General features: G+C 44.5%; 1 protein-coding gene across 3 annotated transcripts; it reads left to right on the top strand.

The window, feature by feature from the left end:
• Nucleotides 1–26,824, top strand: Elk4 (ETS transcription factor ELK4). 3 transcript variants are annotated; one of them, XM_050147671.1, is made up of 5 exons: nucleotides 1–1,371; nucleotides 10,240–10,455; nucleotides 11,365–12,219; nucleotides 13,154–13,270; nucleotides 18,488–26,824. In XM_050147671.1, exons 1-5 carry the CDS (start codon nucleotides 847–849, stop codon nucleotides 18,584–18,586), a joined length of 1,812 nt encoding a protein of 603 aa, XP_050003628.1. In that variant the 5' UTR covers nucleotides 1–846; the 3' UTR covers nucleotides 18,587–26,824. The 3 variants fall into 3 exon arrangements, with proteins under 3 accessions (XP_050003628.1, XP_050003629.1, XP_050003630.1); XM_050147672.1 differs by lacking the exon at nucleotides 1–1,371 and adding an exon at nucleotides 1,544–1,628; XM_050147673.1 differs by lacking the exon at nucleotides 1–1,371 and adding an exon at nucleotides 1,843–2,050.

Raw genomic sequence — 26,824 nt, 5'->3', positions numbered from 1 at the left:
GTCCATAATCTCATCACTTGGGAGGTAGAAAACACGGGATCAGGAGTTCAAAGTCAACCTCAGCATGGACTTCATGAGACCTTGTTTCCAAAAACAAAGCAAATTTGTATGAACCGTCTTGGTTGCTTGCTAGCACTGAAGATGCAGAGACAGAATTGCTGAGAGTTCAAGGTGTGAACTACAGAAGCCCTGTCTCAAAAAGTCTAAGTAAATAACAGACACACTCATTTGTTTGGTGGGTTGGGGAGACTTGGTCTCAGTGTGCAGCCAGGCTAGCCTGGAACTCTCTTAACCGCCTCAGCCTTTAGAATTCGAACAATATGAGACCCATATTGCAAACCTGTGAATTCGGCAGTGACTTTTGCACCCCTTCTTTAGTAGTTACAACTTTAAGACTCGGTTCTCTCAGTCACCTTACAGACGATTAACTGGCGTTTCAGATTTTTTTTTTTTTGGACAGGGTTTCTTTTTATGGCCTTGGCTGTCCTAGAACTCAGAGATTCACCTGCTTGTGCCTCCTGCGTGCTAGGATTAATGGCCTGCGCCACCTCCACCAAGCCTTATTTATATTCGTTAACGAAAGTCACTTAGGCCAGGCAAGGTAGTGCACATTTGTAATCCTGGCACTCTAGGAGGTAGAGGGCGGCGAATCTTTTTAAATAAAAAAATAAAGTCACTTAAAGTCCTGGAACTAGCACAGTTGGTAAACCGGAAAGCTTTTCCCACACCACCAGAGAGGCTGTTTGTCAATGATAATGATCAAGGGGTGGTGGAGGCTCCGCGGAGGGCGTCACCCTCACACGTCAATTCCGCTGTCACCGAGCTCTCCGCAAGCTGCGACCCCTGATGTCCCAGGCCCGACTTTGGGCTTGCGGGGAAGGACGAACGTCCCGCCGAGCTGGAGGCCCCAGAGCGAGGGCACCGGACGGCCTAATAGGGTGCAAACACGAGCCCGGGGCCAGAAACAAAACACGGGCTTTGGGGCTCGGCCCCTCCCCCGGAAGTGACGCGAGGCGACGGCGTCGAGGAAGGGCCCCGGCAGTGCCGGGGGGGTTTGAGAGTGGCGGCGGCCGCGGAGTGACGGGGGAGCCGGGCCGTAGAGCGCGGGTCTGGCGAGTGGCAGCCCAACTAGCCACATCGCCGCCCCAGCCGCGTGTGCGGGGGCGGAGGGCGGGGCTCGAGACCTGCGGCGGCTGGAGATGCGGGCGGCTGCAGGCACGCGGCTGGCTCGGCTCGGCCGCCGCCGCCTTCTCGGGCCCCGGCGCGGGGGTCGCCGCGGTTGCCGCGCCGTCCTTGAGTTCCTCGCGTGAGAAGCGGTCGGAGTCGAGCACCGCGTTCGAGGCCGTGGAGGATTTCCGCGCGCACGGCCTGGTGAGCGGCACACCCACGCCCCGCCGGGGTCTCGCACCACCGCCCCTCAGCCCGGTTCTGCGCGGGCCGGGCGGGGGCTGCGGGCGCGGCAGGAAATGCGCCCGGCGGCGGCGGTGGCGGTGGGGGCGGGGCCGGGCGGCGGAGTGGGCGGGGCTTGACTGTGGGTGGGCGGGGTCTGGTGGCGCGCTCGCCTAGGGAGCTGCTCCGCGGCGCTCAGGTGCTCGCCGGAGCGCCTCCTCCGCCCTTCCCGCACCACGGTGGGTTGTGAGAAGTCCCTTAGGCGGAAGGCAGCGGTTTTTGTTGCTTGGGTGGGGTGGAGGGGTACAGTTTTAACTTGTTGCAGTGGCAGGAAGTTGGAAAGTGAAAGTACTTTCTTGGCTCGCCCACGGGCCGGAGGTTTGCGTCTCCCCGCACTTTGATCTCGGGATGTGCGGCCTCATGCCCGCGTTCTTTCCTTCCCCAAGCCCGCTGTCTATCCGGCCACGGCTTTTTCTTTCTTTCCTTTTCAGCAACCCTCCTTGCTTACTGTACAGCTGTGGCAAGCCTTTCCTCCGAACAGCATTGGAAACATCTTTTGGGCGAGGAATCTTAACAGGCATCCGCAGGAAATAAGGGGAATTTCTTGGGTGAAGTCAGAAGACACAGTTGGCTTTTTTTCTCGAGCTGTTGCAATTTGAAGGTTAGGTCATTTTAAGTAAGATTCCTTCAGCAGAACGGCTGCCTGTGTGTCGTTCTAGGGTCAGATTTCCTTTCTCCCCGCGCACAGAACTTGAAGCTTCTGTATTCCCAGCTGGCAGTGGTGTTTTCGTTAAAACAGTATGGTTCAACTTTCCCCCGTAGGAACTCTTTGTTCTTTGATCCTTGGTTTTATTTAAAAGTGGGAACTGCTTACGTGGAGTTCACTATATTTTTTGGGAAATACTTTTAAGTTTTGGGATACCATTATATATTTGAGTCTGGGAATGTCCTGAGTGATAGCTACTCAGTCACCAGCGCCCCCCCCCCAAAAAAAAGGGGGGGAAATATACATTTAATATCCTCTCCGTAGGATCCTGTGACTCTCACTCATCTTTGCGCTTTCTCTCTCTCCCTTCTTGTGTTGGGTACCCAAACCCCAGTCTGTAGCAGGTGTTCATCAGCTGATCTGCACCCCAGGGGCGCCTGTTCTTTTTCCTTGCTCTCCTTGGTGAAGGTAGTAGCAGCTTTCATTGCCTGTGTACGGTGCTAACCATCTAACCCTTGTTCTCAGGAATGCTAGACAAGCGCTCCATTGCTGGGCTGCTCTCTGGCCCCCCTCCAGCCCTTTCTTTCCGTGTAGCTTAGAGCTTGGTCTTTGAGTGTTAAACCTTTTCTAGCATTTAACCTGTTAATGATCAGATTCCTTCCTTTGGATCCATTTAAGTCTGCCTTTGTTATATTTCTAAAAAACCTTTGGCCGGGCTCTGGTGGCGCACGCCTTTATTGGTAGATCTCTGAGAGTTCCAGGCCAGCCTGATCTACAAAGTGAGTTCCAGGACAGCCAGGGCTGTTATACAGAGGAACCTTGTCTCAAAAAACAACAGCAAACAACCTTTAAAGCATTAACTGTTGTTAATTAGACTCTGTCTCTGTCTTTGTTCATGTATTGTGTATGTTTCTGTTCCTGTCTGTCGATAGGTCATACACACAGCCCTCCATGCTTCCTTCATGGTCAGGAGAGCCAGGATTATAGTCATGCACCTGGCCTGTTTCACCTGGAGACAGCATCTCATGTAGCCCTAGCTGGCCTGGAACTCGCTGTATAGACTGTGCTAGCTAAGAACTCACAGAGGTCCAACTGCCTTTGCCTCAGAGTGCTGGGATTAAAGGTGTATGTCGGCATGCCAAGCCCAGTTTTCTATTACAGTTGAGGAAATCATTGAAGTTCATAATTAATATCATACTTGTAGGAACTAAAGTGAAGAATTTCTACTGTGTATTTAGGAGTTCATTAAAAGAAGAACTTGACCCAGAAATTGAATTATCGGTTGAGAATTGTAGCTCAGTAGTCGAGCCCATGTTTCCTGTGTGAAACCTTGGGTTTGATCCCCAGCACTACACATTTTTGGTGTTGTGTTTTTACTGTCTTGAGGCATGGTCTCACACAGGTCAAGGTGGCCTTGATCTCTTGAGTCTCTGCTTCCCAAATACAATACAAGTTTATTGTAATAGATCAGCTGTCCTGGAACATGTTGGCCGTGAACTCACAGAGATCTCCTTGCCTCTGCCTCCTGTCTCTGCCTCCTGAGTGCTGGAATTAAAGGCATGCACCACCAGGCAAGGCTCCTGCAGACATTCTTGATGTGATGGTAATGTCTGAAATATGTTTTTCCTTTAGGCTCCTATATATTGGAGTAGTTTTTATTGGCTGGACTAGAATATAATTGCCAAAGTTGGGAAACTACTAATAAAAAGAATAAGAATAGATACAAGAATTGCTATAAGAATAGACATCAAAATAAAAAAAATAAAGGTCTGTTTGGGAAACTCAAAACAATGACAGATCACGCCCTCCCCTGCCACACTTAATGGATAATGACTATTTCAACTCTTGCTCAAGTGAAGCTGTGGGGACCGTGTCTAGTGCGCTTGTTACTTAGCATGAAAGGAGCTCGTTGTGGGTTGGCATCACGGTCTCTGGTGTTTAATGCTGGCAAGGCTGTGGCTGGATGGAGAAGCAGCTTTTCTCAGGCCTGGAGGAGTGCGTGACTGATGCAGGAGCCTGGGATTCCTGTCTCACTTCATCAGATCTGACTGTGGGAGTCATCTCTCTTCTATTTTACTGTCTCTACTTTTGGATCACAGTGCCTACACAGACAGCATCAAAACTGGTAGCTAAGGATGAAAGGAAGGCGCTTTCGTGCTAGAGAGCAGTTCTAGAAACCCAGACATTTTCCTGGCTGCCGCTCACTCATCCGTCCTCTGAGTCATGTATTGTTTGGCTTGGTCTTCTCATGCCCAGATTTTGTAATGTTGGTTACGTTAGGTTTGTTTGTTTTAAACATCTTCATCGAGGTGGCATCACCTGCCGAGAGCATTTAGTTGAGTGCTTTTTAATCCACATAGAACGGAATCTCTACAATCTTGGCTGAGAACATTTTCAGCCACCCAAAAAGAAGCCTGTGCTCATCAGCCATCAGCTTTCATTCTCCAATTTTCTCCCCACTGTTCCTTCCTCTTGATGCTTCTCCGTCTCCCTCAGCTGGCTCAGCCACAGTGATTTCCCTTTGGTCTGTGGAATGGTCTGGTCTGAACATTTCATATCACTGGAGACATTCACTGGCCCTCTGTGGCTGGTGCTTTTCACTTCTGTCACGTTTTCAAGGTTCATCCGTGCTGTGTCAGTACTTGGTTCCTTCCTTCTTTCCTTCCTTTCTTCCTTCCCTTCCCTTTCTTTTTTTTTTTTTTGAAAAAAGTGTGTTGTGTATGTGTATGTGTGTGTGTACGACTATGAGGAACCAGTTCCTTTCTTCCACTGTGGGTTCTTAACAAACTCGGGTTGTCAGATGTGGTTGTTCGAATGTAACTGCCCCTATAATCTCATAGGAAGTAGCACTATTAGGAGGTGTGGTTTTTGTTGGAGTGGGTATGGCCTTGTTGGAGGAAGTGTGTCATTGTGGGGCGGGCTTTGAGGTTTCCTGTGCTTGGGATACTGCTCAGTGAGTCAGTCAACTTCCTGCTACCTGCAAGGTGTAGGTCTCTCAGCTACCAGCTCCACATCTGCCTGCACACCACCATACTCCCTGTTGTGATGATAATGGGCCAAACTGAAACTGTAAGCGAGCCACCCAATGAAATGTTTCCTTCATAAGAGTTGCTTGGTCATGGTGTCTCTTCACAGCAATAGAAACCCTAAGGCATCATGTTTGTATAGCAAGTGATTTTATCCAGAGTCATTTATTTAACTTAATAGTGTTTTTATCTTTGTGTGTGAGTTCATGTTTTGTGTGTGTCATGTGTATGTGTGTACCAGGACAGCCTCCAGTGTTAGCTCTCCCCTTCCATATGAGACAGTATGAGACAGTGACTCGTTGTTCTGCCACCATGTATTCCAGCCAACTGCCCTGAGCTTGTAGGGATTCTCCTGTCTACTCACATTTCCCTGGACACTGGGGTTACAGATGTTCACTGCTGCCTTATGTAAATTCTGGGAATTTGAACTCAGTCCTCATGCTTGTACAGCAAGTGCTTTAATAACTGAGCCATCTTTCCGCCCCTCTTGATTCCTTTAAAAAAATACATATATATACACACACATATACATGTTGGTTTAATTTATCAGTTTCTACAATCCAGTGTCTCATAGCAGCTATTGTTTTTGTACATTACCATTTAAAAAATTGAAAGTCAACAAAACACCATACAGGATCCAGACATACTGTATTTCCCATCTTTACATGGCTATGTTTTTATATTACTTTACTCTCTATAAAGACTTTATTTTGCTATTTATAAACTATTTACTTTTTTTCAATGACAGTCTATATGCATTTTCTTCAGCAACTAAAGCACATTTTTAAACATACTGTACTTTTTTTTTTTTTTTTTTTGAGACAGTGTTTCTCTGTGGCTTTGGAGCCTGTCCTGGAACTAGCTCTTGTAGACCAGGCTGGCCTCGAACTCACAGAGATCCGCCTGTCTCTGCCTCCCGAGTGTTAGGATTAAAGGCGTGCCCCACCACCACCTGGCTCATACTGTACCTTTTTAGAGGTTTTTCTGCATCTGGACCTGGCTTTACTAAACATCTGCAGTGTTTTCTGACCATGTGAGACAAATCTTTTAATTGTTTTTATTGAGCTATATATTTTTCTCTACTCTCCTCCCTTCCTCCCCACTACTCTTCTACCCTCTCCCATAATCCTCACACTTCCAATTTACTCGGGAGATCTTGTCTTTTTCTACTTCCCATATAGATTAGATTCATGCATGTCTCTTTTAGGGTCCTCTTTGTTTATTTTCTCTGCGATTGTTAATTGTACGCTGGTTTTCCTTTGCTTTATGTCTAAAAGCCACTTATGAGTGAGAACATATGATATTTGTCTTTCTGGGTCTGTATTACCTCACTCAATATGATGTTTTCTAGATCCATCCATTTGCCTGCAAATTTCAAGATTCCACACCCCCNCCCCCCCTGTAAATGTACCACATTTTCTTTATCCATTCTTCGGTCGAGGGGTGTTTAGGTTGTTTCCAGGCCCTGGCTATGACAAACAATACTGTTATGAACATAGTTGAGCACATGTCCTTGTAGTACATTTGAGCATCCTTTGGATATACACCCAAAAGTGGTATTTCTGGATCTTGAGGAAAGTTGTTTCCTAATTTTCTGAGAAATAGCCACACTGACATCCAAAGGGCCTGTACCAGCTTGCATTCCCACCAGCAATGGAGGAGTGTTCCCTTCCCCCACATCCTCTCCAGCATAAGTTGTCATCAGTGTTTTTGATCTTGGCCATTCTTACAGGTGTATGAAATCTCTGAGTTGTTTTGATTTGCATTTCTCTGATGGCTAAGGATGTTGAGCATTTCCTTAAGTCTCTTTCAGCCATTTTAGAGTCCTCTGTTGAGAGTTCTCTATTTAGGTCTGTACCCCATTTTTTTTTATTGGATTATTTGTTCTTTTGATAACCAATTTCTTGAGTTCTTTATATATTTTGGAGGTCAGCCCTCTGTCCGATGTGGGGTTGTTGAAGATTTTTTTCCATTCTGTAGGTTGCCGTTTTATCTTGTTGACCGTGTCCTTTGCTTTAAATGAAGCTTCTCAGTTTCAAGAGGTCCATTCATTGTTTCTCTCAGTGACTGTGCTACTGGATTATATTTAGGAATTGGTGTCCTGTGCCAATGCTTTCAAGTGTACTTCCCACTTTCTCTTCTTTGAGGTTCAGTGTGGTTGGTTTTATGTTGAGGTCTTTGATCCATTTGGACTTGAGTTTTGTGCATGCTGATAGTATGGGTCTATTTTCATTCTTCTACATGTTGATATCCAGTTATGCCAGCACCACTTTTAAATATGCTTTCTTTTTTCCATTTGATATAGTCTGCTTTTTTTTTTTTAATCAAATATCAGGTGTTCGAAGATGTGTAGATTGATATCTGGGTCTTTTGTTCGGTTTCATTGGTCCTCCTTTCTGTTCTTATGCCAATACCAGGCTGTTTTCAGTACTGTAGCTCTGTAATAGAGTTTGAAGTCAGGGATTGTGATGCCTCCAGAAGTTCCTTTATTATACAGGAATGTTTTGGCTATCCTGGGTTTTTTCTTTTTCATATGAAGTTAAGTATTGTTCTTTCGAGGTCTGTGAAGAATTTTGCTGGGATTTTGATGGGCATTGCATTGAATTTGTAGATTGCTTTTGGTAAGATGGCCGTTTTTACTATGTTAATTTTACCTATGCAAGAGCATGGGAAATCTTTTCATTTTCTGGTGTCTTCTTCAGTTTCTTTCTTCAAAGATTTAAAGTTCTTTTCATATAGGTCTTCCACTTGTTTGGTTAGAGTTACTCCGAGATATTTTATGTTATTTGTGGCTATTGTGAAAGGTGATGTTTCTCTGATTTCTTTCTCATCCCATTTCTCATCTGTGTAAAAGAGGGCTATGGATTTTTTTGAGTTAATCTTGTACTCTTGGTTTCTTTTAATGGCTGAATAATACTGCAACATGTGTACTATGTTTTATTTTATTATTCCATTCATTAGTTGGATAAACGTTTGAATTGATTCTATGCTTATGATTTATGATTAAAATCTGCTATGAACATTTCTGGTTTTATTTTTTGTTTTGAGACAGTTTTTTTTTGTTTTGAGACAGTTTTGCAATGCTTTTCTGGCTGGCTTAGAACTTGCTATGTTAATCAGGCTGGCATTGAGCTCACAGAACTCTGCCTGCTTCTGCCTCCTAGAGTTGGACTTAAAGGCATGTGCTACCATGTAGCTCTTCTGTGGACATTTGTTTCCATTATCTAGACGTGTACCTGGTCATGTGGTAAACTTAGCTATAGAGGAATTGCATTTAATATTTCTACCAGCAACGTGTGAGTTTCAGTTTCTATCTTTGTCAGCTTATTGTTGCTCTTTCTGGTTACAGGAGGCATACGGTGGGTTTTGCTTGTTTTTGAGTTCCAGTCCCTATTCTTAGTGATGGGGAGATCTTTCCGAGAGCTTATTGGCTATTTCCAGCTTTTCTGTGGAGAGACTCCAGTACCTGGCTTTTCTTTTTATGCTATGAGAGTTGTTTACCTGCTTCGGGTGTAAGTTCCTTTTATGACACATGATTTGTGAGAGTGTTTTGGGGTTAGAACATATGGGGGGGGTGTTTGCTGGCACAGCACAGTTTGCAGTTTTGATGTAGTTCAATTTGCCTGTCTGTGCAGTATTTCAGTAGAACTCACCTGTCTTCAAACCCTCTTCTGACCTGCTGGGATTTCATTCCTAGAGAACAAGGGTTTTTTTCTGATTTTATTATGAAGACGTTCAGTCACTTTGTCTCATGTGAATAATCGTATGTTGATCCGGTCAGAGCTGCTGTGTAAGGAATTCTTCCCTTGAAGTTCTGTCTGGAAAATGTCCCTGTGAGAGTACTACCTTTCTGCGTGCTGTTTGGGAGAGTGGTTGTCAGCTGGGCTGATTTGATTGCAGAGATGGTCTCAGTGGCAAAGGGACAATGTGTAGTGGGCGGAAGCCAGGGAGCTGTGGAACCAGCTGCAGTGTGCTGGACGGTCCCACAGCACAGGGTTAACCAGCTCCAGTGGCAGACTAGCTGGAATTGAGAACGGTGCAACTGAAGACCCCAACACTGAAGGCTTTTTCTTCTGTTCCTGTCCTGATCACTAATTAAATAGAAGAAACTCTGTAGGCTGTGAACGGTAACAGACGTTGCAGATTGAATTGGGGAACATTTTGTTGACTTCTCAGCGTTGCCAATTTATATGTAAACTACCCTGCCATGTGCTTACTATTTGGAGGAGAAATACCAGTTGGACTAAGAACAAATTGTTCCCTCCACCTCAGCCTCCTAGACACACATCTTGTCAGATAAGCACAGTGGGCTTTTAGCTAGACACTGAAGTGGTGCTCTTCTGAGACTTTGAAGGTAAAAGTTAAGAACTGACCTTCTCTTGACTTCCAGTCTTTAGCTTGCTCCTATCATTTATGCAACCAGTTTTATTTTCCTTGGAATCTGCTTGTTTGGAGGTAACTTTTTTTTCCTGTCGTGCTGGAGATGGAACCCAAGGCCTCCTGCTACTCAGCCATGCACAAGACTTGTGAAGCTGAGGGCTGGAGAGATGGCTCAGCTGTTAAGAGTGTGTACTGCTTTTGGGGACTTGTTTGGTTCCCAACACTCATGTCAAGCACTCCATCTAGCTCCAGGGGCTCTGACAACCCCTTTTGACCCTTGTGGGACACTGTCATGTCCACAAATGCACACACAGAGACACACATACACACGCATAATGCACATAATTCAAAATAAAATATTTTTTAAAAGATTCTTAAGGGAGCTGGCCATAGTGGTACATAATTTAATCCCAGTGCTTAACTGACTGAGGCAGGAGAACTGTGAGTTCAAGGCCAGCCAAGGCCACACAGGAGACACTGTTGAAACAAAACCTAAGTAGCATAGCTTATCTAAGAATGTGAGCTCTGTATTCAGGTTTCCTAGGCATAAGTCTTAGTGTTAGCATTTGCTGTGTGTCCTTGGACAAGATACTTAGCCCAGTGTTAATCTCCCTTTTGACGTGTGGAATGATGATGGAGTAGTATGTATCTTGCAGGAGTGTTGTGCAGGGCACTTAGAACACTTAACACAGTGCCTGTTGGCATTAAGTGACTGTCCCCTGTCCTGTGCTCTTCCAGCCCATTGCTATGGACAGTGCCATCACTCTGTGGCAGTTCCTTCTTCAGCTCCTGCAGGAACCTCAGAATGAGCACATGATCTGCTGGACATCTAACAATGGGGAGTTCAAGCTTCTGCAGGCTGAGGAGGTGGCTCGTCTCTGGGGAATTCGCAAGAACAAGCCTAATATGAATTACGATAAGCTCAGCAGAGCCCTGAGATACTACTATGTAAAGGTAAGCACCTGCCCTGACACTATACAGAGAACCTCAAAACAAGGTGTTGAGTACTACTGTGGCTTACTTAGCTCAGTTTATTTAACAACTTAAGTGATTTTGATTATATTCTGACAGACTCCTTAAAAGTTTTTAAATATTATCTTCATCGGTACCCATGTGGAGGTCAGAGGACGACTTGTCAGAGTTAGTTCTCTCCTCCCATCATGGGCGTCCCAGGGATCAAATTCAGGTAATCAGGCTTGGAAGTCTGTGTATCATGTCCATACAGTGTCCCCAGGTGCCAGAAGAGGGCATCGCCCCATTGGAACTGGAGTTACCAACAGTTGTTAGCTACCTGACGTGGGTCTGGGAACTGAGCTCAGGTTCATGCTCTTAACCACTGGGCCATCTCTCTAGCCCAGAATTTTATTTTTACTATCTTATGACTTTTGAATATTTTCTTGGAGAAAAATACACACCTCCAAAGAATGGACTTAGAGTAAAAGTCTGAGCTGTTGCTTCCTCCGCCTTGCAGGAGCTGACCTTTTTGGCCTTCCTGAGGTAAGGTCATGCTCTGAGACCCCTTAGCTTCCTCAGAATGCTTATGGTTTACTCCACTGGACCCGTTTGAGATTGGAGTTGAGTGAGTTCTGATTTAATACAGGTGTTTGATGGGGAGAGTCAGACAATCACAGCCTCAGCCCATATGTGCTGTCTTAGTCCAGTTGCTCAGGAGGCTTTGGACTGCTTTAATTTCTCTGAGCAGGCACTGTGTTTGGCCTGGGTAGATGAACATTGATGCTTTTGAAGCTTTTTTAAAGCTATGCATAGTTCTCAAATAGGGCACTCATTAGGTTCCCTTTTGCATGAATTGTGAGATGTAAATTTATTAGTAAGTTTGAGTGTGCTTATCTTTTCTGTCTACAGAACATCATTAAAAAAGTGAATGGTCAGAAGTTTGTGTACAAGTTTGTCTCTTATCCAGAGATTTTGAAAATGGATCCACTGACAGTAGGCAGGATTGAGGGAGACTGTGAAACTCTAACCTCCATTGAAGCCAGTAGTTCCAAAGATGCTGAGAGCGGGGTAAAGGAACGGGCACCTCAACCTACAGCCAAGACATCTAGTCGGAATGACTACATACACTCTGGTTTGTATTCTTCATTTACTCTCAACTCTTTGAACACCTCCAATAAGAAGCTTTTCAAGTCAATAAAGATAGAAAATCCAGCTGAAAAACTGGCAGAGAAAAAACCTCAGGAGCCAACACCAACTGTCATCAAATTTGTAACAACACCTGCTAAAAAACCACCCATCGACCCTGTTGCCATCACCTTCTCAGCAAGCCCAAGCATTTCTCCGTCTTCTGAAGAAACTATCCAAGCTTTGGAGACACTGGTTCCTCCCACACTACCTTCTCTGGAAGCTCCAGCCTCTGCATCCATTCTGGCTACCACCTTTAACCCCACTTCTCCTGTTCCCTCCGCACCCCCTCCTAGGACGCCTTCTCCGCCATTGAGTTCTAACCCAGACATTGACACAGACATCGACTCAGTGGCTTCTCAGCCAATGGAACTTCCAGAGAACTTGTCACTGGAGACTAAAAATGAGGATTCAGCTTTGCCAGAAAAGGACAAAACAAATAACTCATCAAGATCCAAGAAGCCCAAAGGGTTAGAACTGACACCTGCCCTTGTGGTCACAGGCAGTGACCCCAGCCCTCTGGGGATCTTAAGTCCATCGCTCCCAACAGCGTCTCTTACACCAGCACTTTTCTCACAGGTAACTTGCTTTGCTCTTTCTCTTAAGTAGGACTGCATTTATTCACCTTTTAAATTGTCTTGAGAGTTTATACCTGTAAAATTCAATTTCTGCTAATTAGGGCTGTCTTAGAAAGGTTATATATAAACTGGGAAATTCATTACTTTACCTTAACTAGAATCTGCAAAACAAAAAAGATTTGCCATTTCATCTTTTATAATGTATTGTTCTTGGGCCGAGGATGTAGCCCAGATGGTAGACTGCTTGCCTATCATGCACAGATCCCTGGGCTCCATCCCCAGCATTGAATAAACCAGACATGGGCTGCATACCTGCAATCCCAGTACTCAGGAGGTAGAGGCGGGAAGATCAGAGGTTAAAGGTCATGTTTGACTACATTGCCAGTTTGAGAGCAGCCTGGGCTACATGAGATTAAATAAGCAGAAGTCATTGATCTGCAAGGCTTTCTGTCTCCTAAAGAAATCAAAATCAGAGACTCCCTTAAAACTGTTGCTGTCTTAGGAGAGAGAAAACAAGTGACTGAGAGCCTTGAGAGAAGGAATGTGTGGCTTTGTGCTTACCTAGTTACATTATGTATTAACTTAATACATAATGTATTAAGATTCCCCAGAGCTTAATACAAGAGCTCTGGGGAGCTCTTGGAGATCACCCCAGATGGTCTGATATTATAGGGACTTGGCTGTTGTTCTTTTGTACCGGATTTAGGTTTGCTTTCTAGTTTGGAAAGACCATGTAAAAGTCCGGTTATAAAGTGATATTGTGGCCATTACCTTTCCTAGATTATAAAGGGATTTCTGAGCTTTTCATCATGATAAAATTTTGGGCTTAGAGATGTTTGGGGAGGAGAAGGACATGTTATGTGGATTCTGTTTGTATCTTTGGAATGATCGAGCAATCCTGGCAAGTCCTTGAGCAATCTTCTTGTGTGTTGCAGACACCCATCTTGCTGACTCCAAGCCCCTTGCTCTCCAGTATCCACTTCTGGAGTACCCTCAGCCCATTTGCTCCCCTGAGCCCAGCCAGGCTGCAAGGTGCTAATACGCTTTTCCAGGTAAATTACACAGTGTGCCTCTTGTCATTGGGGAATGTGTACTGCAGAAATGGGCAGGGGTTGTGCTCAGTGTCATTGTCACACACGACTGCAGAGTACTTTGCTTTTCCTTGTGGTGCAGTATGTGATTGGGGGACTGTGGCTCTCAATTGCTGCCCAGCATAGCAAGAAACTTTCATACTGAAAATTGCTAGCCCAGAAAAATACTGTTCAAGGTATAGTTTCTATTGAATGCATATGGCATTTTTTGTGCTCTGTTAAGTTAAACCTCTGTAAATCAGGCAGTCTGTGTACATATATAACTAATGTGTGTACATACAAAGCCAATATGAGGTCGCATTTAATGCAGTTTTGATTGGAATTGCATACCTACACACATACACAACCTAGTTCCCTTGCTTCTCCTCCTTCTGTTCTCTTTGGAACCCTTCTTCATCCTTCTTCACAACATCATCCTATGTTTATGTCTTTTGGTTTTTGTTTTGTTTTGTTTTTTGGTTACTTGCCTTGCATGAGTGGGTTTGGGCTTATTACTGGATCTGGGGCTACATCCCTGAAGAAAAGTCAACTCCTCCTCAGTCAGCAGCTCCTCTCCTCTCCGTGCTGGAATGTTGACTTGCTTGATTTTGCTTGATCTAGTGTGAGTAATTGGAGCTGCTGTGAGTTAATGACAGAAAGAAACACCATGTCACACTGAGAAAAAAGTATATCACAGCACTGTTCCCATCCTGTCTGCTCCATCACAATGCTTCCTGAGTCTTGGGGTGTATGTGTGCATGTGTGTGTTTACTATAGACATCCCATGCCACAGACACTTACTTGCTGCACTTTTCTGGTGTGAGTCTCAATATTAACCATCATGTATTGCAAAAAGAAGCCTCTCTAGAGCTGGAGAAGCTGCTCAGCACTTAAGAGAGTGCATTGCTCTTGCTGTGGACTGGAGTTCAGTTCCCAGCCCCGCTTTGGGCACCTGCACTCACATATACAAACCTATACACACAGACATATAATTTTTTTTTTAAGAAAAAGCTTCTCTTATGGGGGTTGAGAGCTGCATTCATCACTTGCTGAAAATGTTAAGTATTTAGAAGGCTGTTTGACAACATGTCCATTTAGCAAAACAATAATACTATGTCCCTTTAAGGCCTATGAACACCCCAGCCAAGGGCTTTGACCAGATTTATAGTACTAGGCATGGACTCTCAGCTGTGAAGTGGGCTTTAAGTCTAATTAACAAAAGTGGTTGGTTACTCTCATAATATTGATGGTACAGTAGCACCAGTACACATGTTGTCTGGCAGGTCAGTATTTCAGCATGTAAGATCCATTGCCAGGTAATATCACTGGTGGCTCTTCTCTTCCAGAGGCCTACATACCATGTTCCTGCACTATGAAAGCTAGCCAGCTTGATTTCTCTGGCCTGCAACCAAAGTGCGTGGTGTCTTTAGCAATAGGTCTTAGCAACAGGTGGGCAACCAAGAGCAGTAGCAATAGCCTACATTGTTCCTGAGGACTCCCTGGCCAGCAGCTCAGAAGGAGGTATCCCGTGCTTGGCACTGCCATTTGTTTAATTGCCCATGACTTCTGGGCGCAGCATTATTCACCCATGCAAGGTATCTTCATTCAAACTACTTTTTTTAAAAAATATTTTTTTAATTATCTTACAAAGTAGTAAATTCCATTAAGAATTTTAAAGTACTTCAGTTTTGGTTTATCTCCCACTCCCTTCTTTCTCCTCCTTCCTTCCCATTCCCATACCTGCTTAAATTTTTCATTCTCAGTCCCCTCGTCCCCTGCAGCACACGTGTGCCACTGTTGACAGGGACACATTCTGAGAAAGGAATCATTGAGTAGTTTTTGTTTTGTGTCATCATGTCGTACTTACGTATGATGGGATAGCCTGCGACGCTGTGTGTATGTGAGGTGCAAGGTGAGGAATAATTCTGGACCTCACGCCTGTAATCCCAGAGTAATCCCAGCACTTGGGAGACGAGGGAGGAGAGTCACGGTGAGCTTGAGCTACATAGTTCCAGGCCAGCCTAAGATAATGTGACCCTGTCTAAAAACACAGTGGAAACTGAGATTTAAGTCCAAGGCTGCTGGTGCTAAGAGAACACTAAAGTAATAATGGTGAACAGTAAATATATCAACCAGTGATGTTTTCATGACTAAGTTCACAACCCTGTGTGCTGCACTGGTACTCTCCTACAGGGAGCCCTGCAGTGGCTGATTGACACAAGCACCTGAGCAGTGTGTGACACGAAGACTCGAGGATAACCATAACGCTGATAGAGATTTCAGCTTCACAGAAATATGCTCTGCCTGACTCTGAGTGCACAGTGCTAGGGGCAGATTCTGCCCGTAGGTTTCTCTCTTTAAAATTTAATTGTTTGTAGGTTCCCACTTTTAATTACATTTAATTTAATTTTTTTTGAAAATTTTAAGTGAGTTATTCCTTTTTATTTTATGTGTGTTGGTGTTTTACTTGCATGTGTGTCTGTGAGAGAGTGTTGGATACCCTGGAACTGGAGTTACAGACAGTTGTGAGCTGCCATTTGGGTGCTGGGAATTGAACTGGGTCCTCTGGAAGAGCAGCCAGTGTTTTTAACCACTGAGCCATCTCTCCAGTCCCCCCCCCCCTTTTCTTTTAAAGAGGAAAATCTTGAGACTCTTGTATCAGTTACCTCTCAGAGTTGATATATGCCAGCATTTTCCTGCTGAGCCATCCTCCCAGCCTGTATCAGCACTTTAACTATGAAGTTTAGGAACTGAATTTTGTGTTATCTCCCCACCAAGGTATTAGGAAGGGTCTTGTATTGAGGTTTCAGATCACTCTTAATGCTCCCCATAACCCAGGGAGAACTACTCCTCATAAAAAGTAAAAATGAAATATTGCAAAACTTAATGCTCTCCTCATTCAGTAACATTTAGTAATCTGATCTCACCTTTGTCCTGCCCCAAGCATTTAGATTCTAAACGGCAGGCCTTCTTCTAGCTGGCTTATTTACTTCTGGGGTGACTGGCTCTGGGCACTTTTCTTATGTTTTATAATTAATCATTTGTTCTCTCAAGAATAAAATAAGACCACATCTGCTGCCACCTGCCTATAATCTCACTTACTTCAAAGGCAGAGTTCAAGGCCAGCCTGGGTAGCTTCTTGAGACTTGATCTCAATATTATAAAGGAAGGATGTGGATATATAGCTCAGTGATGACATCCTTGCCTGGCACATGTTCCTGATACTCTAAAAAATAGAAATATCATAAGGAGGGCTGGGTGTGATGGCACAAGCCTATGACGGCAGCACCTGAAAGGGACGTAGAAAGTGGATGTTGAACAGCAGGGGATACTAGGCTACAGAATCAGACACTGGGATTTATTTATTTATTTTGAGACAGGGTTTTTCTATGTAACATTCCTGACTATCCTGGAAGTTGCTTTGTAGACCAGGCTGGCTTTGAACTCACTGAGATCCACCTATCTCTGCCTCTTGAGTGCTAGGATTAAAGGTGTGCACCACTACTACCTGGCCAGACACCGGTTTTAAAAAAGGAAAAACAACAGCAGTCAGGAGGCAGAAAAAAGCGGATCTCTGTGAGTTTGAGGCCAGCCTGGTCTACAGAGCAAGCTCCAGGAGAGGCTACAGAGAAACCCTGTCTCGAAAAACAAGCAAGACAAAACAAAAAGGAAAAACAAAACAAAAAAAAAAACAAAACAAAACAAACAAAAACCTCCAACATCTTAGGGACTGGGGTCTGAGTAACTCAGTGGTAGTTAGGCTGTGGATTTGGTCCCAGCACCAGATTCCACCCTGAGGCTGGTCCGTTTCTGCCTGATTTGTTTGTTTGTTTGGTTTTTGGTGTGATACTGGGGATTGGATTTGGAGCCTTGGGTGTGTGTGGAATATGCATCACTGCTGTCCTCTGCCTCCCCCCCAATTCCTAAATTATTGGATGTTACTGTATGGGAAGAGCATCGAGAGGTTTTTTTCCCTGTTACGTTTTTAGTTCTCCGTATGTGGGGAGTGGTTCTCCCCAGAAGAAGCGGAGTGTGGAGCCGTCTGAAACCTTAAGCTGCTCCTGTGCTGTGCAGGCACTCTTAAGAATGTTGGGCCTCTGATTTCTAGGATTAGCATCTGGTAATCACTGTGCCTCTCTGGTCTTCTTGTTGAGGGTTCAGGGTTGACCCTGTTACTATCCCCTGTAGTGAGTATTGTCATTTAATGAATTTCTTAACCCTTTGAGGTTAGATGTGAAGGTCTGTATCAGGATCATTAGGGTAAAGGTAGATTAGAAAGAGTTAGTCTATACATTGTTAGGACAAACACAGTTTTTAAAAAAAAATTTATTAAAAACATTTTTTATGCAATATAGTTTGATCATATTCTTTCTGCTCCCCCAACTCCTCCAACTCCTTCTCACTTCCTTACCCACACAACTACAGCCCCCCCCCCCCCCCCCCCCCCCCCCGCGCTTCTCACTATCTAATAAATACATGGTCTGTTTATCTCTTAAAAACCAACAGAAAGCTGAATGGTGGTGGCACATGCTTTTAATCCCAGCACTCAGGAGGCAGAGGCAGGTGGATCTCTGTGAGTTTGAGGCCAGCCTGGTCTATAGAGTGAGACTCTGTCTTGAAAACAACCAAAAAAAACCCAACAAAAAAATGTTAATCAAATAGACAAAACTAAAAATAGATCAATAAGACAGAAGAAAAAAACTCAACAACAAAAACCAGGGAGTCTGTTTTGTATTGGCTAATTACTCCTTGTCATGGGGTCTGGAGTATGGTTGGTGTACCCAGGAACGGTTCATGGAGAAGACTGATTTTTCCCTTTGCCAGCAGGGATAGCGATTGCAAATAGCTTCTGGGAGGACAAAGAAATTTTTGTTTGTATGTCTTTGCCACATAATATTTTGGGCCTGCGAGATGTCTCAGTGGGTAAAGTACTCGCTGTGCAAGTCTGGCAGCCTGTCTGATTCCGGGAACTCACGTAGAGGTGGAAGGAGAGAACAGCCTTTACAGTGTGGTCTCTGACATCACACTGTTGCCGTGGTGCCTGTGTGTGTACCACCCTACCCTGCCCCACATGTGAAATGCATTGTAGTCTTCTGTGAGAAGACATGTCTTGTGTTCGTCCTGCCGTTGGGGAATAGGAGGGACAGAAAGTGGAAGCAGAGGTTGTGATAAGATGCTGATCTGCTTTTGTCTCCTCAGTTTCCTTCTGTGCTCAACAGTCATGGACCATTCACTCTGTCTAGCCTGGATGGACCTTCTACTCCTGGCCCATTTTCTCCAGACCTGCAGAAGACATAACCCGTGCAGTTGGGAACTAAGAGACCAAGGAACTAAGAAACAGAGATGTCCAGCAGGATGGTTTGAAATGAGGGATAGTTCTGCAGTGCTCTTATAGACTGTCGTAATTTTCCCATTGCCTGTTGAAAACCTTTTCGGGATTCTCAAAAGTTGGACTGTATAAAAATGCCTTAATTGGAGTTCAAACTCCGCCTCACTTCTTTTTTAAAAAGGTGTTTTGTTGTTGTTGCTGTTTTTTTGTTTGTTTAAGCTTTGTGCAAAAAACATTAGTCTCTTGGGGTTCAGCAGCTGTGTTTCGCAAGAAAGCCGCAGAACAAAGTTACTGGTCCTGGATGTTAGGACTCTTTGGCCAGGGGGAAAAGTATGCTTAGAATTTGTTATTTAAAGAAATAGTTGTTAGCTGTGTATGATGACCCGCTTTGTGATCCCAGCACTTGGGAAGCTGAGGCAGGAGGAGAACACCAAGAGTTGAGGGCCAGCCTGGGCTATAAATAAAGTGAGACTGTCTCAAAAGGATAAAAATACTACTTAAACGAAGTTGATGGTATGTTTAGTAGTAAGTGTGCTCTGTTGAATGACTAAAAGGAGCCACTCCCTAACAGTGGGAGAGAGAATCATTCCTGTTCTGAGGAGGATTAGAGCATTACCACATGGGAGGCTCTCTGTGCTCTACCCTTGATCTCGTCTGAACCTGTCAATGGATCCTGGCCCTGAGCTTTTTAAACATAAGACTTTGAAAGCTCAGTTTTAATGTGGGCTTTGGTAGGAATTACAGGACCCTACCTGGGGCACAGCACTCTCGTCTGCTCTGAGTGGTGTGGTTCTGTGCAGCACGTCTTGGAAAATGATGACTTTTCGGAAGTAGAGTTGGGGTTTGAAAATTGAATATTAGAAGCAAGCAAAAAAAGTTCATTTGAATACCCTGAGACACAGGTGGGGCATTTTCCAGCTAGAAGACACCCAGAGTGACAGACTCCCTCTTCTTCTTCCTCCTAATTTTACCCACTGTGCTCTGCACTTACAGGCTTTCTTCTAAACCTACGGTCAGAGGATGAAGCAGCATTCATTCAGGTGCAGTCAGGAAGGTGGACTTGAAAGTGAAATATTCTGGTCAGGAAATAAAGATGTGCTTACTTGTTTCCAAAAACGTTTTAAATGAAGGAAGATCAGATTGCATTTGGGCATTCTCATACATAGGAATATGGCTGTTAAATTAGTAGTGAGAACTACTTTCATTACTACGGACCTTCATCTGCAGATTGCCATCTATAAAATGCTGTGTGTAAGTCAGAGTCAGGTGCACACAGGCACATTGATCTCTCAGTCTGAATTGAGGGCAATATCACAGCAGAATCTTGAAAATTTCGACTCTACAGTCCAGAACTGAATTAAATTACATGCCCTGCCCTCCACCCATTAAACCCCAGACATGACCAGAGTGGAATGACGTAGGGACCTGCAGCCTCAGAATGACACTGATGCAGAGTGACATCTTTCAGGTGCACAGCATTGGCTGTCCAGTGCAGAGATGCTTACGTGTGGAAGTGTGCTGGCTGGGTGAAGGGCAGGGCGGCAGTTGGAGACCTGTTACTGGTTCATTGTGGTTATCTAAGTGTCCTGTTCCCATGATGTGCAATAGTAGTAGGGCTGAAAGGTGGTGCTCAGAGTGCAGGGAGCAGGCACTGCAGTGGGCTTCCCTCCCATGGCGGAATATTTAGTTTGCATGCATATTTGGAATTACCCGCAGCAGCACTTTGTAGTAACTTAGTGGGTTTTCATTATGTATACTAAGTAAATACTGAGAGTTGACCTAACTAGATGTTTGCAGTTCTGAAAACATCCAGTTTTATCTTCTTGAGGTAAAGGAGAAAAGCCATTGGTTTGTTTTGACAGATGATATATTTGATAATTTACTGTTTTAGCACAGGGTGCCAAGGGCCCAAGGGCACCATTTAAACTCTGGCTGGGTGTAGTAGCGAGGTCTGTGATCCCAGCACTTGGGAAGTGGAAGCTGGAGGATCAAGAATCAGGGATAGCCTCAGCTACATAATGAGTTTGACACTAGCTTGGACTACATGAGACCTTGTCTTAAAAAAAAAAAAGAAGCAAAAAACTCAGAGCAAGTTAATAAGAAACCATGAGGCCTTGGGGGGTAGATGGACATGCTCTCTTCTTGAAATGAGTGAATTCCAGGAAGCGTGTGCTTGATCTCTGTGTGTGTGAGTTTCCGCCTTGCTGTGTGTGTGAGGCAGACATTTCTTTCTACCTCCTTCCTGAAAAAGTTTGAGCTTTGTATAGTGGAATAGCCATAGAATTCTTAGTGTCAACAGATAAGTATTCAGGGAGAATTCTGGACCTTCGGCTCACATCTGGTGTCCACCCAGCCACCTTGCCAGGCGAATGGTGGTCTCTAGGTCCTGGGACTGCCTGGGTTTGAAGGATCTGATGGTTTCCTTGTTTTCTGTGGCTCAGTGCGGTGGTGTCACACACCCCTATGTATACGTCTCTGGGTGCGTTTTCACTTGGCCTTTACTTTTGCTCTTACTCATACTGGTTTTTCTTAAAATACAAAATGAAAATGTCAGGTCTAACTTAAATAATCTTTTAATGATTTCTTAGAGTATTATTGTGATGTTACAGTCTCTGTGCCATAGTCTGTGTATTTGAATAAGGGTAGAAATTTCCACTGATTAAAAAAGTATATAATATATAACTGAATCTAGAAGCCCTCAAAAGGCCAACCTTAAGCTTCATCAAGTTAAAATATAAGTTTATTTTTCCTTACATTTTAACAGTTAAAATAAAATTTTTTTCACTGTGTTTATTGTTTTGTTTTGTTTTGTTTTTGAGATAGGATCGTTCTTTATCACCCTGGCTGACTTTGAACCAAATCTTAAATGCACAAGTGTCCACCACCAGGCCTGTTTTTTCAAATTTTGGTGGAGAAAGTAAGGCCATGAACTTGCATAGAGTACTGAATTTTTCTTCTTAACCTGGAAAATTCCTTTCAGATGTATACTATACTAGAGATCAAAAGGGGCAGAGTAGCTGGCCCGATACTGGAGGCTTGGTGTTCATGGCTTAATGCCAGCTGTTGATATTGCCAGTGTTATTTCGTTCACCTTGGCCTTGTGCTGCCTGAGGTCAGGTACTCTTACTGAGGCCTCTGGTTTTAGCATCTGAAAGGCAGCTTTGTGTGTGAAGTCTTCAGCCCCGTGCAGGCCCTCAGTGGAGGTACAGAGCAGTCTGCAGTCTTCTGGACACACACCTTGATTAGGAAAAGGTTTTCTTTTTGGTTTATTTTCTTTTTTGATTTTTGGGACTGGGTCTAAGTCTTTAGTCTAGGCTGACCTCAAACTCTCAGCAATTCTCCTGCCTTGGCATCCCAAGTACTGAGATTATGAAAGTGAGCTACTGTTTGGCATAGTAGAAGTTTGTCAACATAGAAATTTCTCTCAAAAAATATACATACATATCTCACTCTACTAAAGTCACAGTCCCACTCTACTGTACATACAAAGTGGAGGTTTAGCATACGAAGGAAATTCTACAAAGCATCCTGGCCTCTGAGCCCTTCCTGTACCCAGCAGATGCCTCTACACCTAGAATCAAACCATTTCCTAAATCATCACTCAACATGAAGGTGCTCATTTGGTTCTCAATACAGATTTTTTTTCTTTTAATGTGGAGAAATTCCAGCTTGAGATTTTCTGGAGCTTTGTCATAGCTTTTCAAATTTCCCAGTAATTCTTTCTCATGGGGATTCATTCCCAAATGCCTTCTGGATTCCGTGCATGTCCTGACAGCTCTTCCTTTTCATCTCTGTGTTACGCATGACTGACATTTTTATTTGTATAGTCTTCTTACAGACGTCTTTGGCCTTGTGTTGTATTTTACCAGCAGCCTCACGATTACGTTAGGACATTTATGCTAAAGTGTATGCCAGCTTCAGCTCTTGCTGGACTAGAAAGTGCTGTTTTTGTTGTGTCTTTATTTGGGACATTAAGCATCTGAAGGAATAGTTTACTCGATGGCTTGCTCTGTTTATCACTTATTTACTACACACGTGTCATCAGCCTGTGCCGAGAACTGGGAGTCATGCCATGGTGCCATTCTTTGGCTTGGGAAGGTATGGAGACAAGTGCAGGCCTGAGCAGAAACCCGAGGCTCGGCGTGGATTCCGAACCAACAGGATTGAGAGTGTTGATGCTGTAGTCTGTTGTCGGGTGGGGGCGGGGTCTTCCACACACAGCGCTGGGAAGGGTCTCCGGCAGACTCTTCCAGACACTGGCTTCTGTGGGAAGCGCTTTTTCTTCCTTTTCTTTCTAGGGCTGCTGTTGTCAGTGGTGGTGCTGCCCCGTCTTCTCTTACATTGTCGGAACTACTTACTGCAGGTGTGGGCTCCGTCTCTGAGCGGGCTCTTAGGGGTGATGGTGTGTCTTGTGCTCCGTGGAACTGGTCACTATCAGGGTCATGTCTTCACCTATAAACAGCAGATGGGAAAGGTCAGTTGTCATCAGACTGCAAGTCCAGCAAGTACTCCATCTCGAGCTGGCAGGCCTTCAAGCTGCCTTGCCGTTGCTGAAACAGGAAGTGCCAAAAGGAAGCCCTTTCTCAGGTGCTGCTGTTTGTAGTTAGCCCTTGTGAAGGGTGGAAATGCAGGTGCTCGTGGGAGAGGAGTTACTCTGCCTGTTAGTTGCTGTGGTGCTGGGGACAGAACCCGGCCCTCACACAGGCTAAAGAAGTGACCCTACTGGGCTGCGTCTTAGCAACACCTCCCCCTTAACTAACTGGCAGCATCACCAGGAAATCACAGCAGTCTCCTGAAGGTCAAGTGTACAGCACACCTGTACTTAGGGAAGTTTCAGGAAGTTAACTTGACCTTGAAGTAAGTACCTGGGAACCAAGCTTTTCTAGGTCACGCCCAGGTACTTTATACTACCGTGTTGATCGGGCTATGTGAATCTTTTTCCAGGAGAGGCATATTTATCCCCTAGGATGGAAACCCCTTACTGCTGTCCTACAGGTGTCACTTCTAAAGACAGTGCCTTGTTCTGTTCAGTTTTTAGTGCACAGAATCATAGGCCTTACAGACCAGTTGCCGCTGTGTTGAGACCCCGATCTTAGACTACTCTCAACAGTCATCTTACCCTGCACGCTTCTCTTCATCAGTAAGTGTAAGGACATCTTTCCTAAAGCTCTCTGCACGTCTGTTTGCTCCTAGGTCGTCTGGGAAGTTTCTCATGAGGAGTCCAGGGTGTAAGTGGAGGGAGGACTCCTGGCTTGTTGGCATAAAGAACCCTTTAAACCCTATATTAGCATTAGCAGAAACCTCCCAGGGGGTCAGGCTGAATAGCCTCAGCTTTGCTTTGTTCCCATCTTAGTAAGGTCCACCGATTCCCATCCCTTTAGGGATGTGAGCTGTGTTCACAGAGTCTGGAATCTTCTTGATAAGGTGAGAGGGAGATGGTGTGCCTGGCGGCTGGCCCACGAGTCCTGCCAATAGAGTCATTCACTCTGCCAGTTTTCAGGAGTGGGAATTTGTGGACTGCTATTAAATCACTTGGCACTTTCTTGGGATTTATATTAGCACTGTTTGCTTATTTGTTGTTTTTTGTTGGTTGGCTTTTGAGACAGTGTCTCACTGTGTAGCTCTGAGAAACTTGCTATGTGAACCAGGCTGGCCTTGAACTCACATAGATCCTCATTCCTCTGCCTCTAAGTGCTGGGATTAAAGGCATGCACCATCATGCCAGCTGTTTTTGTTTTTAATAACTGGAAGCAGTTAATGGTTATTTTGCTTGATTTCAGCTTCAGGACATTGAGGGTCAGGGAAATATGGTTCATTTCTCATTTCTAGTTTTGGGAACCTAGCTGTGTCTGGAGAAGGAGAAATGGATTACCTGATGGGCCTTCTTCCAGGCTCCATAAGGCAGCCCTTCCAGCTAGGATGTAAATGACTCACAGACTTTTAATATTTTTTTTGTAGAAATTTAATGATTCTGAAAGATTTGCATTGGTAGATTGCACTTAAATTCAAAAAGTATACAGCTGCAAGGGATTCTAGTTGTTGCTTTCCTTCCTTGTTTATTCCTGTTACGTAGGGAACACAGTCCCTTCTGAGACATTTCGTTGTTTGCTTGAGGACAGTATTACCAGCGGGCTCCGTGTGACAGCAGTTGCTGCTGCCGTTGCTGGCATGTGTGATGGAACAGCGTGTTCAGCCCTCCCCGTTGGGCATTACGGGGATCAGCTAAAAAGCACACCTAGGCAGGTCTTTGAGTTCCTGGAGGCCTGCTTACCAGTGTGGCCGAGGTTCTTCCTTTGCTTCTGGTGGTTTCATGTATCTTTGTGGGCAGTGCTTGGGAGGTGCAGGAAGAGGATTCTAGAGGTCAGGGTTATCCTTGGCTACAGAGTGCGTGGGCAGCCTGAGTCATGTGACAGCCTGCCTAAAAATACATTTAAAAAGATGAGGCGGGGGTTCAGTGGTTCACTGGGTGCTCTTCTAGAGGAGCAGAGTGCAATTCTCAGCACTCTTGGCAGGTGGCTCAAAACTGCTGTACTCCCGTGCTAGAGGATCTGACACCCTCTTACAGCCTCCGTGGGCATCTGCACACATATTGAACACACGCCACCTTTTTTTTTTTTTTTTTTTTGTTTAAGAAGCCTTGGTTCATTTTGATACTGATTAGTTTGGGTCTAAACATAAAATTTTGGGTTAAAATTAGTTTATTAGAATTAAGTCCTTTATTCACCAAATAATTAAATTGACTTTTTTAAAAAGTAGATTTTGTTTTTATGTGCTGGGTCTTGTCTTGCTTGTCTGGTTACAACAGTCTCTTCAGTCAACATCCTGCGTAGCTGGGACTGCAGGTACATGCTACCACATCTGTGTTAAGTCTGCATTAAGAACAACCTAATGATTTCCCGTGAGTCCTACTAGAACTTCTCTGTAAAGAGGACCTCCTAAGCTGGGACTTCAACTCAGTTGGTAGAGTGCCTGCCTGACACACTAGCCCAAAGTTTGATCCCCGTTATGTCATAAACTGGGAGCGGAGGCAAAGCCTGCAATCCTAGCACTAGGAATGTAGAGTCCAAGATCAAGTGGCGAGTTCGGGGCCAACCTGGGGTACAAGATCCTTATGACTAATGGGAAATAACCACGGGTTATTTTAAATGACGTGTGCCAGGTGGTTGAGTCCCAGTGAACCTGGCAGTTGCTGCAGTATAAGGAGTGAACGTGAGTTAAAAGGTAAATAACAAACTCTTACTTTCCATTCGGTTCATCTGTAATTTAGTAAAAAGCATGTGTTCTGCCATAGAGTGATTGCAATGTATACCCACCAGTGTTTGCATAGGATGGTGGGTGGGGACAGGTTCCTGTGTGTGTGTGAGTTTGGGGTGCGTGGTAAAGGACTTGGCAGGGCACTCAGCTCCTTAGAGGAACTGTTGCCTGTGTGTCCACCCCTCCTTGCTTATTTTATTGAAACCTATATCTCATATTACTCAATGTCACCACTTGGTATAAGTAGATCTTAGATGGGTGTAAGCAACACCTGCCCAAAAGAAGAGCTGTCAGGGTGATACTAGTAACATGTCTTAACTTAGTTTAGTTTATAGTAAAGAGATCTGCAGAGTATTAAATCACTTTTTGTTCTTTTCAGGAAAAGCAGTTGAAATGGTAACTGCTAACAATCCTTAAAATTAACACTGGTGGTTCTTAGACCCGGACAGACTGCGTCATCTCACCCAGCTACAGAGTAGTAACACATAACTGCAGAGATAAGGGGTGTTGTTTTCAGGCTGGTGAAGCCGGTGTGGAGTCTTAAATTCTGCCTTGGGGTGACAGAAATGTCATGGAGTTGAGGGAGGGGGGTGAAGGACGCATGCGCACTTTGAGGGCTTTCTAACGCACTGCTGTTCAAAAACAAGATGGCGGTCCACTGGGTGCCGTCTGCAGGCATTGCTAGGGACCTTACTTCTGTTGCTTCTAAGCTTTATGCGAAAGCTTTGTTAACTTCTATAAAGATCATGTGTATTTTGAGAAAAATGATACATTTTTTAAAAACTTTGATGTAAGAACTGACAGAGGGATTTACTTGTTCGTGGGAAGCTGGCTTTGAGGAAGCACTCTGGCGTGTTTACTGTTAAGTCCAGAGCTGTAGAGATCTGTTTATAGATATATGTGCAACTAGATATGGACAACGTATTTTTTTAAAATAAATATTTTTAACAAAA

This window comes from Alexandromys fortis, unplaced genomic scaffold (assembly GCF_014885135.2).
Source record: "Alexandromys fortis isolate MF-2015 unplaced genomic scaffold, M_Fortis_MF-2015_v1.1 scaffold_58, whole genome shotgun sequence".
Classification (NCBI taxonomy): Eukaryota; Metazoa; Chordata; class Mammalia; order Rodentia; family Cricetidae; genus Alexandromys; species Alexandromys fortis.
This window is presented reverse-complemented; position numbering and strand designations above follow the sequence as displayed.